The sequence below is a fragment of the Protobothrops mucrosquamatus genome, unplaced genomic scaffold, assembly GCF_001527695.2.
Source record: "Protobothrops mucrosquamatus isolate PMUCROS unplaced genomic scaffold, P.Mucros_1.0 scaffold341, whole genome shotgun sequence".
In the NCBI taxonomy this organism is placed as follows: Eukaryota; Metazoa; Chordata; class Lepidosauria; order Squamata; family Viperidae; genus Protobothrops; species Protobothrops mucrosquamatus.
Window position 1 is genome coordinate 265664 of NW_015386678.1, and position 19384 is coordinate 285047.

Here is a 19384-nt window from a genome sequence, read left to right on the forward strand (position 1 = left end):
CCCTGAGTCCTACGGGAGAAGGGCGGTATACAAATTAAATTAACCTAACCTAACATGGAGAAAGAAAATAAAAGCCATGCCATACAAGTGAATATCTGCTTCCATCTCCTATAAGAACTTTAGGAGGTATTTTGGATTATTTTTATTATATGGTACATTCACAATAAATTTTATTTTGCTTCTTATAATATTTTATAACTAAAACATTTAACACAAATACAGGAATTAATTTTTATAAATAATTCACATTATAAAATATTACATGCTATAATATATTGAAACTGACTTGAACCTTGAGGCAGAAGGCACAGTTGAACTAATGAAAATGATAAACAATAATTTGTTGTTACAGAAATAACAGATGAAATACAGGCAACTGAACTCAAGTTCCAGAAAGCTGCCGGTGAAATTACATATTTTAAAGAATTAGTCGTGTAAGACACTTTATTCATACAGAATATTATTCTTTTTTGCTTAACAGTTTGTAATTATTTTTGTGAATGCTACAGTAATTGAAAAGTTAGAATGTATCTTAAGGTTATTATATTCTGCATTTTTGTTTGAAAAGTATCCCATGTACAAGTATTCACACATACACATACGGAATCAAGCCAAGATCCAGCCTGTTTCCTTTAGTGGCCAACTGGATAGTTCCAGATAGTCCACTCAGAGGACTTAAAGGCCTAAATCCTGTTTATCACTGTTTCCCAATAATGCCCATACTTTTCAGATAAGCAATAAAGACAAGATCTCTCCAATGCATTGGTGAAGAAAACAGAGAGCCAGTGTGATTAACTAGTCCTATCCATTTTTACCATTTTTACTATCAGAGATGTATTAGTGGGAAAAGATTATGTAGAGGATTGTGAAAATTATAGTACTCATGACTGGATTAGGTTAAAAGAAGCCTTTACAAATACAGGTAATCCTTGCGTAACCATGGTAATTGGGACTGGCAACTCCATTGGTAAGCAACACTGTTGTATAGTGTGATGTAATATGACTGGGCCAACTTACGATGGCAGTGGCAATTCCACCTGCCCTTGTTATATAAATCTCACAAGGTCAGAGCATCCCATGCCTGCATCATTGGCCTTTTGATCTCCTGCTGTCTTCCCCATTGATGTTATTTGTCAGAAGTGAAGGATGCAAACGGTTATCCTGTGACGACGAGACCCTGTCACTATCATAATTGCAAGCCAGTTGCCAGCACCTGAATCATATTCACGTGACTCTAGGGATGCTGCGATGGCTGCAATGACAAGGAACGGTTGTAAGTCCCTTTGTTCAGCGCTGTCATAACATCGAATGGCCACTGAATGAGTGGTCACTGAACAAGAACTATCTGTAGAATATCCTTTGGACGTTTCCTTAAAATTTTTGTATAGATAATAATACATCTATGTTGATCCATCTGGGCCAGAATCCATTTCCATCTACTACTAAATTGCATACAGGTAGTCCTTGACATACAACCATTTGTTTAGCGACCATTCAAAGTTTTAATGACACAGAAAAAAAGTGACTTAAGACCTTGTACTTATAACTGCTGCAGCTTCCCCATAGTCATATGATTAGAATGTGGGCACTTGGCAACTGGCATGCATTTATGAGAGTTGCAGTGTCTTGGAGGGTCACCCAATCACCATTTGTGACTTTTCCAGCCAGTTTCTGGTAAGCAACATCAGTGAGGGGAAGCCAGATATGCTTTACAACTGCATGAGTCACTGCACGACAAAAAAGTTCATGAGATCAGGCATGTCTCACTTCGCTATTTAATATTTAATATTTAACTTTGTGTAGTTTTGCTGAGGTTTAGAACAAGCATTAAAAAGTTTAGCCACTTTATTACTAAAATTCTCTTTATTTTTTAAAAGAAGTAAAATTAAAATAATTCCATTTTTTGTATTCTAGAAAGAAATCAAAAGAATGTGAAGACCATCAGAGGGAATTTCAAAAGTTGTCATCTGAAATTGGGATAGCTAAATCTCGGTATGAGTCATAACGGTCACAAATATATGAAATGGAGGTGGTGTTTATAACTTCTACTTAAATAATTGTGTTCAGTGTCGTAGCACTTTTCATAACTGTTTTATATTGTATGATTTTTATTTATTTGTTACATTTTTTACTCTGCTTTTGCACATACTAAAAATGCTAAACATAGAAGATTTGTCTAATTTTCTTAAACTAGGTTCCTAGTCTCTGTTTCCTAACCTGTTTATGTTATACTTCTTTTACTTATTTTCAATTTATTCGGATCATAAGTCTGTTATAGAAATCTCTATCTTCTCTTTGTACATTTATTAAACTTTTAAAAGTTTCTTTTAATTACATGGATTTGTATTTTTATAAATATATATTTCTAGGTCTGATTTTGTTACATTTCCTGTAATTCATTTACACTCTTATTTAATGAAGAGAAGTTCTTCCCATAAACTTCAGTTCCATTTACTATTAAGGGCCATTTAAAATGAGAGAGAGAGAATGTGTATGTGTGTCTGAATATTTCAGTTATGATATTTATTTTGTTTTACATTTAGGTTTACTCATATAGTGACAGAAAAAGAACAATCTTTACTTGCCTGCCAACAAATGTATCAATGTTTACAGGAAGAAACAATTGCGAAAGAAAAAAGAGAAGATAATTTTAAAAAAAGAACAAAGATTTTGGAAAGTGAATTGGAAACAATCAACAAGCTTCTGAAACAGCAAGAGGAAGAAATAGTCATCCTTAAGCAAGAAAGGTAATTAGAAATGTCTTGGCATACCTAGAGCTACAGGGGCAAATGTACAGGTGCAAAGGTTTTCTTTCCACATATAGTACTCCTCACTCAAAATAAATAATTACACATGCTGTTAGTGTGCAATAAAAGAATGTTACCGGTATTTTAAATAAAAAGAAAAGCATTTTGTACAATCTCAAGCATGTTTACTCATCAGTGATCCCGTTGAACGCTACAGGTCTGCAGTGTATATACCTAAGATAGAACCCATAACCAGCCAAGAGTTATAACAAATAGTGGTCCTAACTGAGATTAATAAAGCTTCAATACCATTCAGGTCAATGGAAGAGGTTAACAATTTTTAAATATTCTATTTATTTTTATTGTGATGACTGAATGATTAATTTTCTCCGGTATGCCAGACCCAGCTCTTATTATGGACATTGGAGAAATGAAACTGTCCAAAGCATTGAATATATTTTATCTAAATTGTCATTTCAACTTCTACCCAAGTAGCTTGATCACATGGGATGGAGGGCTGTATAGTAGATGCTGTCACTGCCTTTTAGTTAGTAATGTTCAAGAGTTCAAATTGTTCGGCAGGTGACCCCAGCAACCAGAGAAGAACCAAAACTGGGTTTCCCACAATTTCACTTACTATTTAGCTGTGGCTATTTACTTACTTTCTCACCCACCTTACTAATTTGGATTCCCATACTGTTGAAAGGAATTCACATGGAATTTCATATGAATTCAAGGGTAATATGAGATTTAAGCTTGGGGGTACGATGGCTCAGCAGTTAAAGATGATGAGCTTGTTAAGTGGAAAGCTGACAGCTTGTGTTCGAGACCTGAGCACTGGGTGGGCTCCCGTTACTTGCCCCAGCTCCTGCCCACCTAGCAGCTTGAAAGCATGCAAACGTGAGTAAATAAATAGGTATCACTTTGGTGGGAAGATAACATAGTTCCATTAACCTCAGCGCATATTCATGCTGGCCATATGACCACCAAAATAACTTTGGACAATGTTGGCTCTCTTGGCTAAGAAATTGAGATGAGCACGGCCCCCTAGAGTCAGAAGTGACTGGAGAGGGGAAACCTTTACTTTTTATGAGATTTATATGGTAGTTCTTATTTCATACTATATACTATCATCACATTATATGAATTCTCAGTTACATTATGCCTCTGAAAGTAATGCATGCCTATCTTTTTTTTTTAGGGGGTGATAGTGTTATTATTTTATGATAAAAATAATTTTCTGTGTATTTTTCTAAATATGCTATCCTATGGGAGATCTTTGCTGCTTTTTTCTGGTAAGTGGGATCATCAAACGAGCTTGCAAACAAATATGAAACATGAATCCACTACGCTTAGTTGTATCACCTATGCAACAGGTTCAGCATCGTAAGATCGCAACCTAATTACCATAATTAAACTTTTTTGGGTAACGGTATCTTGTTCTTTTATTTATTTATTTGATTTTTATAGCTGCCCGTTTCAACAAATCTGGACAGGGTACATCATAAAACATAAAAACAAATTAATTAAATAACTAAAACAATACAAAATACATAATAGTCACCAAGTAGAACTATTGTCATGAATGTTAATGCAGCCAAGAAATGGGGCCACTCAGAACCCCAGCCCCAGGCATGTATCCAGGAAAGCCAACAAGATCGGATTCATCCTGATCTCTGAAGGGAGAATGTTCCAGAGGGCAAGGGCTATGGCAGAGAAGGCATGTATCCTGGTTCCCGCCAACCAACATTCCTTGGTTGAAAGAACACGACCAACCTGCAGGACTGAACACGACCAACCTGCTGGACTGAACTGAACAAGTGGAAACAACCTGGAGAAGACGGTCTCTTAGGTAGCCCAGTCCCAAGCCATAAATGGCTATAAACTGATAACCAACACCTTGAACTGTACCTGGAAGCATACTGGAAGCCAAGGCAACTCACATAGCAGTGGTGTTACATGTGTCAGATATCTGACACACATTAGTACCCCTGCAGCTGCATTCTGCACCAGTTGAAGCTTCAAGGGTGGCCCCATGTAGAAGGCATTGCAGTACTTCAGATGAGAGGTCACAAGAGCATGACTGTCCATGAGCAAATCCTCCTTGTTTCTTAAGTTGTTTGCTGTGAAGACATTTCCCTAATTTGTAGATGCCCCAAATCACTGTATCAGTGAGATGGGTGGCATAAAAAATTAATAAATAAATTATGGCACATGCATACACATGCTGGATTCATGCAGGCATAAGTGTTCCTGAGATAACAGAGTCTGTCTTAGACAAATGGGAGCATCACATGCCTAGGAATGGCTAATTAATCATTTATATATTTCCTTTTTCCAAGGAACTAAGTAAAAATTCAAGTTTGTTTGCCCTGAATTAGGGCTACAGTGTTATATACCTAGACAGTTTTAATATTCCAATTTATATTCCAGCCTTTCCCAACAATGTGCTTTTTAGATGGTTTAGATTACAAACCCTATCATTCCCCTGTGAGCATGGCCATGATGGGGATGAGGGTAGCTGGCCTGAAAAGTAGCTCCTTATCTCATAACTGTGGATTGATGCCCAAGGAGATCTATGTAGATATTTTTCTTTAATTTTTTGAAAGGTAATTAATTTTTCACATTGGAATTGGTGTATCGGGATTGTGGTTAATTCATTATGTAACATGCTAGTCCTAATATGTATATGTTTGTATTTTAGTATATTGCTTATCAAATGTCATTATTCACAATTTTAATAGGCGTTAGTGAGGTTTGCCTTCCTCTCCAATATTCTTTAATCCAAGAACATAAATAGGTTCTTAAGATCTATAATTATTGCTATTTTTCAATACATGGGATCCAATAATATAATTTCCTCTTTCCTAAGTGTTCCCAAATAGAATTACAATGTGTACTAATTGGAGATAGGTCAGGATTTGATATGTACAATCAGATAATTCTCCCATATCTACTATTTCCTAAAAGCAGTTCCAAAGACAGGAGCACAAGCAAAAGTCAAACAACTGTACTTATCACCTGTGTACTTTTCTCATTCTAAAGTGAACTCACATATATGTTGTTTCCCTCTGGGGTAAATGTGTCCTGATTTTTTAAATATAGATTAGGGATGCAGGAAAAGAATTTATTTCTTCTCTTTTAGTGGGATCTCCAAGTTTGGTCCCTGTTTGTAGCTGTTTTAACAAGTATTTAATTGCTTTAATGTTTTAACTTTAATGTTATGCATTTTTAATAATATTTTATTATTTGTTTTGAATTGTATTTTTCTGTTTTAATTACATTTTTGCAAGCTGCCTTAAGAAAGGAAACAACATGCAATGAATATACATTAACACCATATTTTTATGGACAATTACATCAGCTATGCACTACTTCTGATTGTTTATTAAATGCAGCAGTAAATTACTGTGATGACACAGTTACTGCATAGGTAGTCCCTGACTTATGACTACAATTGAGTCCAAAATTTCTGTTGCTAAGTGAGACTTTTTAAAGTGAGTTTTGCCCCATTTTACGACCTTTCTTGCCACAGTTGTTAAGTGAATCACTGCAGTTGATAAGTTAGTAACATGGTTTTAAGTGAATCCGGCTTTTCCATTGAGTTTGCTTGTCAGAAGGTTGAGAAAAGTGATCACATGACCGTGGGACACAGCAACCGTCATAAATATGAACCAGTTGCCAAGCATCTGAATTTTGATCACATGATCACGGGGATGCTACAAAGGTCATAACAGTGAAAAACACTCATAAGTCACATTTTTCAGTGCTGTTGAAATTTGGAACAATCACTTAAATTAACTGTTGTAAGTCAAGGACTACCAGTACTCCAATTACTGTATTTATGTTATTTGTGGAATAACATAATGCTATAAATTCCTTCAGATGTTTTATAATTAGAGTACCTTTTGATGTGGTGTATTTTTTATTTTGGGAGGATTTCTAGATATAAATATGCTTCAAAAATCTGTTGGAAGAATGCCAGAACTGAAGAGAGTCAGTGTCAATTGTACCAGTATTTTCAATACCTATAAGATCTCTTTTGGAAATATTGTCCCGACAGCGGCAAAAACAAAATTTAAAACAAGCAGAATTAGAAGTTGGAGAAGAAATCTCATTTAGAATTGTTTTTATAATCTTTGGCTAGATTGGCTAGAATGCATCCTATATATGATTTTTTTTTTTTGTACAATTAGGGAGTCAGTACTGGTTTCCCATAAGAAGATAACAGAACAGCTGCAGGAAACATTAAGGCAGAAAGTGCTGAATGAAAAGAATTGGCAAGAAAAGGTAATATTAGGTATTCCGGTTATCACCATACTTGTTTGTTTTCTATAACTTGCTTAGTTGTCAGACAATGCATCCAAGCTTTTGCTCTATTATACTTTTACTTTTGTATTCTTTGCTCAAAGTTAAGGTTAATACATACTATAAAAGAGTTTCCTTCTTTCCTTCCATTTCATTTCACAGAATCCCCTGGATATTTACATTTTTAAATGCATTTAAAATTTAAAAAAATTCTGAAACAAAAAATATTTTTTTATTTAAAAACAGAACAATAATGTACATAAAACAATATAAAGTACTTTTCATTTTTATTACTTGTATAATATGAAGATATTGGCATTCCATAGTTTTCATATATTTTATCTAAAACAGCGGTCTTCAAACTTGGCAACTTTAAGACTCAGGGCTGGCTGAGGAATTCTGGGAGTTGAAGTCCACAAGTCTTAAATTTGCCTAGTTTGAAGACCCCTGATCTAAAATATAGATTAATCTGCTAAACTTTCTTCATTTTATCCCTATAACAACAACCCTATAACAACAACCCTGTGAGGTGCATTAAACTGAGATGGAATTAGTAGTTCAATTATCCAGTGAATCACTATCAATTTATTACTACAGCCGAAGGCCAACACATAAATTAAACATTCAAATAAAATAAAACTAAACAGAACCAACACAAGAAGACATAGCAATATATTACTATTAATGATGTAATCAATGGGTGACCAAGGTCTGCTTAGTTTTACAGACAGTATAAAAAAAACTAGCTAGCATCAGAAAAACTGAATCATACTGACCTGACAATAAAAATACATTGACTATAGTCTAATACTGGATAAAAACACATACTAAAATTGATTATAAAAGATTATTAAAAAGATCTATAATGTTTATTTATGTTTCTGGCGAATCCCCAGTGCTGCTGCACAGAATCCAGCCACCTGCGCCGTGATCACTGCCTGCTAGTCCTTAAGCAGCCACTGGAGAGAAATACTTTCTGAACGACCAGGATATCTATCAATTATGGGGAGGATATGGTTTTTCCTAATAGCTTTATAGAAGGAACATCGAAGGAGTATGTGTCCAATGGTCTTCACCTCTCCAATTATCAAGTGAATTTCAGTGGGTGAGAATGAACTCAAACCTGCATCTTCCCAGTGCCATAATCCAGTGCCCTTTCTTTTTTTTCAGTTTAACTATTTAGCTGTGATGTTGCTCAGCAGCAAAACTGGGCCATTTTATTGTGGGTTTCTTCACACGCATATCTAGACTCAGAAGCCTGCCTACATTGAGAAGATGAGCTGGGAAGGATTTAGCACCTATGGCAATCTGCGCTATAAACTTTTCTACCAAATTCCTACTTAATCCTGACTGGCTTTATCTCAATTATATCCCCCTCAATTGCAAGGCAAAGGGAATTGGGGGAGGGGGGAGGAGGAGTTGCACTGAAGAGGCAGGCAGGTGGACAGTGTAGATCAGGGCTTTTCAACCTTTTCACCCATTGTACCACTTTTAGGATATGGCAATATCTGAGTACCACCAGTGGCCTAGCAAGGTGTCAAAAACTTGATAACCCCCCCCAAAAAAGGAAAAAAGTGATAAAGTACAGGTAGTCCTTGACTTACAACAGTTTGCTTAATGACTGTTCGACATTACAATGGCACTGAAAAAAGTGCCCCCCAAGCCACAGCCAAGCAAGACACCTGCCCGCCCGCCCGGCGGCGCTCTTCTTCCTGTCCGAGGTTTTCATTGTGAGCATTTCTGTTGAGGATTGGCAGCGGGGGTGGGGTGGGGGTGTTTGGTTTTTATTTCCCCCGTCTGCTGGGTGGTTGTAGCAGGTTTTGGTCACTTCACATGACCCTGGCACACTGTGACCATCATAAATATGAATCAGTTGCCAAGCATCTGAATGTAAATCACAAGACCCTGGAGATGCTGCAACATTCCAGCTGATCGGCGCTTCTTCTGGGCTCACCAGAAGCACCAGGATCAGTGCTGCTTTCCAGCTGATTGGTGCTTCTTCAGGGCTCAGCAGAAACACCAGGATCAGCGCCGAGCTCCAGCTGGAGCCTGGCGCTGATCCTGGTGCTTCCACTGAGCCCTGACAGTCCCGAAGAAGCGCTGATCCTGGTGCTTCCACTGAGCCCTGACAGTCCTGCAGCTCCAGCCATTTCTCTCTCAGGCTTGTGCGGTGCTGCCACCGGTTCAGCTCATTCCCCTCCCCCGCTACCACTTTTCTAGGATGGTCGCGTACCACCTGCCAGGTGCCAATGTACCACAGGTGGTACCCGTACCACTGGTTGAAAAGCCCTGGTGTAGATCATATGGCCAGCTGTACTTGCTGCACTTGCCTACTTCTTGTCTTCTTGTCCCGGTTTAGCTTCTTTAAGAATGTATTTCTACTTCTGCTTGGTCATTAAACCTCAGGCTGTGAATCCTTGGTTCTCAGATGTCCCACTTTTTCCTTTCAGCATAGTTTCTCAGAGACAGGATATAATTTTACCATGAATTGGTCTGTTTACACAGTTGGTATCTGTTATGCAGCTTGGCATTCAACATAGGTAACCAACTAATAGCAATAAGAGACAGCACTTACATATTTGCTGACAACTATTAAAATGTGCTGAATGTCAAGTGCTCCAGAAATGCTCTCCTCAGACTAAAGAGATGATGCTGTCTTGTTCTTGGGTCATTGTGCCACTATATGGGAATAAAATGTTCTTTTTGAAAAAAGAGAAAAAAAATCAAATAACGTGTACCCTAAATGGAAGGGGGGGGAAAAAATCTTTCAAAACTAAGTTCCTTAAAGTGGAGTTTATGCATTTAATGCCCTGGATTATAAACATATTGTGTAAAAAAGAAGAAAGAAATTATTGCTAGACAACTTGGACAAGATAATTGAGAATTTTTTTTTTAGAATGCTCATTATTATGGTTATTAATTGCATGGATTGCATGTGTTAGTTTAATGGGAAATATTTTCATTCTGAGATCAGCTTCCACTTGTGTCAGTACTGCTGACAGTGGCTTGAGAGTACTTTAGGACTTTTTATGATTTATGTACTTAAGGCTTAATAAACACTTTTGCCATATGTCATGATTGATGATGAAGGTACTTAAAAATGATGCCTGAGTAGAAAAACATCATTACTCTGACGCAGCAGAAAGAAATGTGTCATTAAATAGATGCCAATTTCCCAAGTTATAAGGTCAGATCTAGTCACTGAGATTGTGTTCTAACTCAGAAGCCTCCAATCTTTTGGGCATCAGGGACCGGTTCCGTGGAGAGAGTTTTTCCATGGACCAGAGGGAGCGTGGTTTTGTGTGCTGCCTGCCTCCCATGGATGGGGCTTTGCTTGTTTGCACGGCCCAGTTTTTGGCATGCCACGGACCAGGCCGGTCCGCAGACCGTAAGATCTATTATGGATTGTGTTACCTAAAGTAGCATTTTCTTACCATGGTTCTAAATGCTTATGGGATAAAGACTTAACAACTGCCCATCAGCAATTATTAAGACATACTGTATATATTTAATAGCTGAATAGCCAGAAGCTATTGAGACTAGATTAGAAGCTATTGAGAATTGTAATCTTAATTAATTTCCCTAATATTTTAAAGCTATTTCTGAATATTTTAAAGCTATTCGAGTTTGCAGCTGATTTTTCTTGTGAAAGAAAAATATTCTAATTTCCTAAAATAACAAAAAATAAACACCTGGAGGAAGCATTTAACCCAACTGGAGCATCACTTGACTTCTTTCTTTTGGATAGGGATTCACATTTCAACTATCCTTAAAATCCTTATACTTATGAATTAGTAAATATTGCAGTACTGTAGAGCTGTAATGTTATGTTTTAGGGGTGTGTAGGTAGACAGCATTTATCTTTTTCTTTCTATATAGGGGTTTGTGTGTGGATGTGTGGGTGTGAGTCTGACAGAATTGTACACTGAACCATGTCATTTTGCAATGCAGGTTTAATAATTTATTGACAGTGATTATTTAAATATAATTGCATGTTTAGCTGTACTTACATTTACTTTTATCATTTTATTACAGCTTTTTCACAAAATTGTAACTAGTGTATAAATTTAGAAGAAAGAAAAACAAATGATTAATATCCATATACATTGGACAACATTATTTGTTATATGTTTATACTGTCTCTAAATTGTTCAGAGATTCTTGCAGAGATTTAAAAATGTCCCATGGTGTGACACTTTGATTGAAAGCTAAGTTAATGACATCATTATTTTATGTTGACTGAAGAAATTCATCTTTAAGATACCATTGGAAAAGTGCAATAAAGTAGTCTGAAAGCTGATTGTCTCATCCAGGTTTCCATTTCAGGAATCACATCACGTTTTAGAATCTCTTACAGTAGGGAACAAAATAGAAGAACATGCTCAATGAAAACCAATGGGTTTGTTAAATAATTTTAGATTCTGGATATAATGTATTTACTTCAAATTATCTGGCTGTGTTTGGACCTCACACAGTGATGGGATTCAGCCAGTTTGTACCACTTTGGCAGAACTGGTAGCTAATTTTTTGTTGCCCAGGCACAGAATGGACTTCCAGAAGCTGCATCCACACAGAGAACCTGTTGTTCATATATTTGAATCCCACCACAGACCTCATCTTATTTGAGGGGGGCTTGGTGCTCGCTGAGCTTGGTGGTTTTCTTGCAGATGTTCCTTACCCAAATTAGGCAACATCATCAATGCCATTGACTATGATAAACTATGACATGATGATGTTACCTAGTTTATCTGCAAGAAAACAACCAAGCCCAGAGAGTACCAGGGACCCCTCATTTCAACCCTGGGTTATAAATGTTCTCCTTTACAGTATTAAATATAACATATATTGATTAGAGTTTCATGGATTAGAAATGAAACACTTTTCATGGTAATCCTCTTTTTCTAAATCTTTTTAAAAAAATTATTGTGTTCTGTACTATTGTTATGGTTTGTATTACAAAGTAATTAGTATCAAATGCTGTACACTTTTGTGTAATTTGTACATTTTTATCAAAATTGTAGATATAAAGGATCAGGCTGTATATCTTGACCAACTTAAGTCCCATTATTTCCACAAATAACATTGTACACTTTGTCCATTGAACATTGTTCGTATGTAAATTGAACAGAGTCTTAACTGATTTCCAAATGTTTGCTTTCTAGGTTGAAACTGATAGAGTGAAAGAGCACACCAGTCACAAAGAAGAGATTGCTAGACTCAAAGAAGACGCCAGAATAGAACTAGATATTGAGAAACAAAAGCATCAGGAATTAATTGCAAAATATCAGAAAGATCAGTATGAGCTGCTACATACAAAGGTTTAAGCAACTGAAAACAAGCTATTTGTTAATGCATAGCCTCAAGAATAATTTAATTTCACTCTTTATGTCATAGGACAAAGGGTCACAGAGTTGTCCCATTTCTTTTTAGATGTTAATTATTTAGTACTGATATTAATAAGCAATCTACAAAATTAGCCATTCTTGTTGAAGTGAGCAAATGGTCTCGTGTTTTAGTCACAACTGTTCAAAATGCACGTATTTATACAATCAAAATTCAACTGTATGAACAGTAATACAGGTAGTCCTCAACATATGACCACAATTGAGCCCAAAATTTCTGTTGCTAAGCAAAACAGTTGTTGAGTGAATTTTGCCCTATTTTACAACCTTTCTTGCCACATTTCTTAAATGAATCACTGCAGTTATTAAGTTAGCAACATGATCGCAGAACACTGCAATCATCATAAATATGAGTCAGTTGCCAAGCATCTGAATTTTGATCACGTTACCATGGGGTGCTAAAACGGTCGTAAGTGTGAAAAGTCACTTTTTTCAGTGCTGTTGTAATTTCAAATAGTCACTAAATGAAAATTGACTACCTGTATAACTCCAATTTCTGAGTACTTATCCCCTTTACAAAATTATGACATTACAAGGAATTTTCCTTACTGGTATTTCTTGAGTCCTTCAGAGATGTTTTGTAGGACCAAGAACCCCATGAAACAAAAGTAACAGTTATATTTATTCCATACTAAAAAATCCCAATATGGGTCAAGATTTGCTTTAATCCTTTAAGAATCGTCCAAGATACTTATTTATAAAAGCAAGTTCTTCTCTCTTTGTTGTGTGTTTAAGAAGACTTATGCAGTTCTTCATTTGAAAATAAAGATTTACTATATTTAATTCATTTATGTATTCAAGTTTAATGTTTTTAATCACTCCCAAATCTTGTGTCCTCTAAGAATTCCACTAATATAGGGTACTTTTTAATATTCATATCATGCTAAGTACAAGCTCTTTATAAGTCTTACATGGAATGGTGTGATGTTTCCTTATCTTTGTTCTTCCAAAATCACATAAAACTATTTAAATCTACTTAACCAATGTATGCTTGTCAAAATTCTCTGACAAGAATTGAATGTCAAATTTGTTTTCAGATACCTCTATTGATATGTGATGCTACTAATAAACTGAAGGTTGAAATGGAGACACTTGAAAAGAAACTCCATGAAGCAGAGAGGAGGGTTAATGAGAAAGATCACAAGAGGGAAAAAGAATGGCAAAGCCTCAAAAGACAAATAACTGAGCTTGAGTTCCAGCTGAAGGAAGAACAGGGCATTCATAATTCAGTGACAGAAGAGATGAAAGAAGAAATTAAAAAGAAGACCCGTGAACTGGAAAAACTAACTGAGGAACAAAAACAATTGATTCAGACAATGAATCAAGTTCAAGAGGAGGTATGAACTCAACCAAAGGTCAGACCTGGTTCATTATACGATATCCATTTTTATATTTTGGTTTGTTTGAGATACAAAAATCCTAACCTAACAAATGGTGGATATTTAGGCAAGGAATGAAAATATAAGACCAAATACCATTTCAGTTGTTCTCTCTTTCCCATTATGAACAAGGATATCAACACATGGTTTAGTACCTGCTATATAAACCAATTCTAGATCTAAGATTATTAAGTCTAAAGCAAGCCATTCTCATCAAGGCATGGAAGAGAATCGTGATAAACAAATTAATTTCTCTGCATAGAACCCATTTTCTATAAATATGTACTGTATGTATAGGACTTTCTCTTTATTCTCTTTTCCATAAATGGGATTTCTGCTTGGAAAGAGAGTCAGGCAGGCAGTTGATTTTAATATAAAGTTAGGAATGGGCAAAGTGCACACAATGCCACTCCTGTCAAGTTGTTTGTGTAATATAATAAAATAGCTTTCTCATCATGTTAATTTAGGATAAATTTTAAAGTATTTAAAATTTTCAAAGCAACATACTGAATTTGTTCCATTAATTACCCTATAGTGAGCATGAAGACAAAAGGAAAAACCTGAAAAAAATAGAGAGTTGCAATTGAATAGTAGTATATTTAGCCAAAAGGCATTTGAGAAATCGAGTCAAAAGAGTTTAAAAGAAAAAAAATCAAGAAAAAAAAAATATAAGAATGTAACTTTTTTAAAGATGTAAAAGTTTTACATCTTTTTTATGGAAAAGAAGTGCAAGGAGGATTTGCATTTGAGTGGTTAAAATTATTAAAAATTAATGCATGTACTTGTTCCTTTGTTGGGCATTATTTTTATACTGTCCACTTAAAATATTCTTAGTAGTTGCTTCTTCATAGAAAATTCTGTAGTGGAGACAACAGTCCTGTTCTTCAACAGCAAATCTCAAACCTCAGAGCCATAACATATTTCTAGAACACTGCTTTCTGAAAACTGGCCAGACAGAATGAGAACAGACTCCTGGCTTTGTTGATTTGTTTTTTTAACTGTTATGCTGAATTCCTTTCAGTAGAAGGAATTACGTTCAGAATATTTGGAAATCTGGTCTAAATTTTTGAAACATTGGGAGTTATACTTTAGTTACTCAAGGCTGGCTAGGCCCTCAGGCATTTTTTTGACATTGGGGGTGGAAGGAAAGGGGGAAAGCAAATCTAATTATAGATTTCTCATGATATATCCCTCTGATTCAAGAGGCAGGAAAGAGAAATCTAATTAGCTATCTGCCTATGGAATATCCTTTCCTAAGTTTTCCTAATTGAATTGCATCTTAAAATACGTAGATGCACTTGTCATAAAAATCATGCCTTATTATATCTTTTTGACAGTAAGCTGTGCATATACAGTAGATGAATAGAAATGATTGGAATATGGACATTATTTTCTGTCAGTGGATGTAGTTCAGTTTTTAGCTGTTATCGATACATTCCTTATTGTAATCTTTATATTGACTGCATATAGTCAATCTATATACCCCACTATGCTACATACCCCTTTATATTGGATATGACTTTACTTACTTTGATTAAAAAAAGAGAAATGATGTCATGTCTTACTTAATAAGGTTTCTTTTGGATTAATCATTAGTGAAATCGGGTTCATATTATTTTTGAGCCTTCACAATTGCCCTTGGTTCATTTTTTTAAATCATTCTAAAATGCAAAAAGCATTTAAATCCTTTAAAGTAGTGTGCATAGATAACTTGGACTTTTAATTAAAATGATTAATATTTCAGTGGCAGATTTAATAGTTTTAGTGGGTGCATTCAAATTTGGACTAGGCTTCTGCCCCGAAGGCCTGCTACAATGAGGATGCCTTGATTTATCTTTCCGATTTTCCATTCTAAGGCTTGAAGCAAGCACAGTGCTAAAGACATTTCTGGTCACTTTGGTTTTCCTGGGAAGCAAAGTCACTATTCCTAAATGAATTCAATCTCTAAAGCACTTTCATAGTTAGCTAATCATTAAAGCTAATGTCCATCATGGAAAAGCAAGGTGTCATTTTAGTGAGATAAAGCAAAGTATGTTTTCTGTTGAGTTGTGCACCATGAGTCAAGGAAAAATATTTTATGAATGAAATTATGAGTAGTTTCCTATAACAATTTAGCTTTTTTCACTTAATCCAATTTCCCAAACTAGTGCCTTCTATATATATTAGATTTCCACTGCAGTAATTTACATCTGACATGGAGTTGGGAATGAAAGTCCAGCAGTCTGGCAAGAATCAGCTCGGAAAAGCTATCTTTGAGAAACTTTGTTGAGGAAAACTGTTGAAAATAAAACAGGCAATTTAAGAGACAAATTGTATGTATGTTTATGAAATTAAAAAAAGCAAAGCAGTCTTAGAAGAGATTGGAATAGAAACATAGAAAAAGAGACCAAAATTAGATCATCCAATGAATCTATTTTAAAAAATAGAAAATTATTCCTTCATGCTGCACATTGTTCATTTGAAGAGGAATGTCAAGTGGCTTATTCAACTGATTTGTTTTAATAGGCGTTTCTCTCTGTAAACATAAAGACAATGTTTATATGTGTTTTGGTGTGATGCAAATCTTCCGTTCTTATGTCATTGCAACTATGGATTTTATTTTCATATCTTCATATCTAAAGAACTGGGGGGGGGGGGTTGAGCAATGCCAAGTTGCAAATTGATTTGTGATATGGCGATGATATTCTAATTATACTTTTAAAGCTGCTTAGTATATTTAAAATATAGTAACACTTTAGATGTCAGGCATAATATTTTTTTTACCACGCCCATGATGAAAACACAGTAGCTAATAAGAATAATTGTCACATGGATATGCTGGTTATCTGTGGTATGGCTGTAAGCATTTCAGTACACAATGTGTTGTCTGCACACACTGTTCTGAGTACACTATGTTTTTGAGATGCTAAAAAACACCCAATATTTATATATCTTTTGTTGTCATCTCAGTAATGTTTTATGAAATATGTCTTTCTTTATCCTCATAGAATGCCCTTCTCCAGGACACTGTACGCAGGGAGTGTGAGGAACGCTATGAGCTTACTGAGGCTTTGGTTCAAGCTAAAGAACAAGTCATGGAACTAAAAAAACTTGGTGGAAACTTTCCCTTGACACAGTGTTCCCTCGGTCAGGGCAGTTCAACTTCCTCCTCCACTTTGATCAACAGTCAAAGGTGCCCAAAAGCTTCAAAAAGGATAACATCTGAGATTTCAAGGACCACTAAAGCAGTAGTGTGTGGTAGGAACCAAAACAGCTTCAGTGTTAGCTTGCCTGCTCTACCTACATTGCAGTCACCTCAAAGGAGAACGTCTCTAGATGAATCCAGGAGAAGGATCACAGCAGTTATAAAAAGACAAATGAGTCAACTATGATGAGAAAAGAATTGCTACCCAGGATCAACAACTTTGGTACATTATCTAAGTTTCTTAAAGTGAGCCTTCAGGAGGTAATGTTAGAAGAAAATACATTTCTGGGAATAAACATGTTTTTAGGGATGAACATTTTTATGCTGACAGTATGCTATTAAGCTATAAGGCCATGCTTTGCTTACCAAAAAGTTTGAATTTTATTATACAATCATGCTTCCTCATTTTAATCAGAAAATGGTGGTGACTTCAGTATAGTGGTTTCTGGCTTGCCACTGCAGGCTGCAAGATCCAACTCATAAATCCTTCCTTCCTGTTAGACATTCACTTAATCTAGCAAAGTAAAAGTCATAGAGAAACATCCCAGTCTAACTTTGTCATACCTCATTAAAAAATACAATGTCATCAAAATTAGACTAGATGTTTTCTTGTGATTGCCTGCCTGGCTACATATGATTGTGGGAGCCACCCAGTTCAATGTAAATTAATATTTGCATCGTGTGTATATGGAGTACAACAAATTAATTTAAGTGATTTCCTTCCTTTCTTCCTTTCCCCATCGCCTGAACATAGACCCACCGTAACACACACAGATTCCATTTTGCAATGGCATTTTAATTCACTTGTTTCCATTGTTACCATGTTAATAAAAACCTTCTGAATTGTTTGTACAATTGCCAGTTTTCTTCTGAAATCCTTGCCTATATTGAGGCTCACAGGGAGAAGCCAGCTATGGCAGATAAAGTACAAAAGTGTCTCAAGTAGAGCGGGATGTTTGTCCCAGCAGCCAATGATACTCCTGCATGTAGCTCTGTGGGAATATATCTTCCCCAGGCATTACTTTCAGCCACAGTATTTGTGTACAGAAGAGGGCCTAGATCAAGGGTCAGCAACCTTAAACACTCAAAGAGCCACTTGGACCCGTTTCCCAGAGAAAAGAAAACACTGGGACACCCGGGCAGGGGGGGGGAGCTTGATTGAAGAGTTTAATTAAAAAGAACTAGAGGCTGCTGTGCATGAGTTTGTTTCTCTCTCTCTCTCTCCCTCCCTCCCTCCCTCTCCCTCTCTTTGTCTCCCCCCTCTCTCTCTCCCTCCCTCCCTCTCTCTCCCTCTCTTTGTCTCCCTCTCTCTCTCTCTCCCTCCCTCCCTCCCTCTCCCTCTCTTTGTCTCCCTCTCTCTCTCTCTCTCTCCTCTCTCTCTCTCTCTCTCTCTCCCCTCTCTCTCCCTCTCTCTGATCTTCTGCTCACGCTGGCTTCACGCTGTTCTCCGACAAGCTGAAACACATTGTTATTGGGCTGGCTCTCTCCTGCCCTTGGTCTGCCAGTCCTCTTCCCCCAGTGTTGTACAGGAATGGGGACTGTCCCTCCCCCCAAAGCCATCCACTTCCACTTATCTTGGCTGCACTAAGTACACAGACATTACTTGGGCATAATGGGTGGTTAACTGCATAACACCACACCTCCAATGAGCCAGATTGATATTTAGGATTGTTTTGTTAACTGCTAACTTCAAATGTAGAATTCAAGAAGTGCTGTTTTTTGTTGTTGTTTTAGGCAAAAACCCTGCTGATATATAAATTGCAAAATAATGCAGCGTGAGGAAAAAGCACTAGTTTTTTTTTTCTTAAAAAAACAGAGTAAATGTATATGAGGCAAAGCAAATTACACATGTCATAAGCAGGCCATATGGAACTAAATCACCAAATATTGATGGCAATTCAGCGTCAAGATCATAAATTGTCCAAAGGGATGAAGATGTGCTATTTTGTTCTTCATATTTTAACTATTCTCCGACATAGAACCTGCTGTTCTTTCTAAGTCACTTAACAGATCAACCTAGATCCTATTTAGGGTAATGACTTTTATCTCTGGGTGCTGGCACCATTATAAAAATGATGAAAAGAAAACATCAAAAACTGTGATTATGTTGAAAAATGGTTGGGCTACAATTGTAGATGTTATAATTAGAGAAATGCTAAATGGTTGGTGTAAGGAGTGGTTGTATGGTTTGTTTAATGAGTGTAAAGGCTGCAACCTGTGCCCGATGATTGGAAAAATGCTATTATTGCTCCCTGTACAAAGGAAAAACTAGCAAGAGTGAATGAAAACACTCCAGGAGAATAACTTTGTTATATTTTCCTGAGAGAAAAGTTTGAGGAGAAGAACTCTTGGAGGAAAAGTCAG

The 19384-nt window shown here is 36.2% G+C and overlaps 1 protein-coding gene across 2 annotated transcripts in view; it reads left to right on the forward strand.

The window, feature by feature from the left end:
- LEKR1 (leucine, glutamate and lysine rich 1) overlaps positions 1–17872 on the forward strand; it is a 47770-nt gene extending 29898 nt beyond the window's left edge. The window contains exons 7-13 of one of the 2 annotated variants that reach the window (XM_015815393.1): positions 353–434; positions 1915–1992; positions 2544–2747; positions 6944–7037; positions 12218–12373; positions 13495–13794; positions 16824–17872. In XM_015815393.1, coding sequence (XP_015670879.1) covers positions 353–434; positions 1915–1992; positions 2544–2747; positions 6944–7037; positions 12218–12373; positions 13495–13794; positions 16824–17207 — 1298 coding nt within the window. In that variant the 3' untranslated portion in view covers positions 17208–17872. Of the gene's footprint in view, positions 1–352; positions 435–1914; positions 1993–2543; positions 2748–6943; positions 7038–12217; positions 12374–13494; positions 13813–16823 lie in introns of both variants that reach the window. The other variant, XM_015815394.2, reaches the window with a different exon arrangement.
- The last annotated feature ends 1512 nt before the right edge of the window (positions 17873–19384 follow it).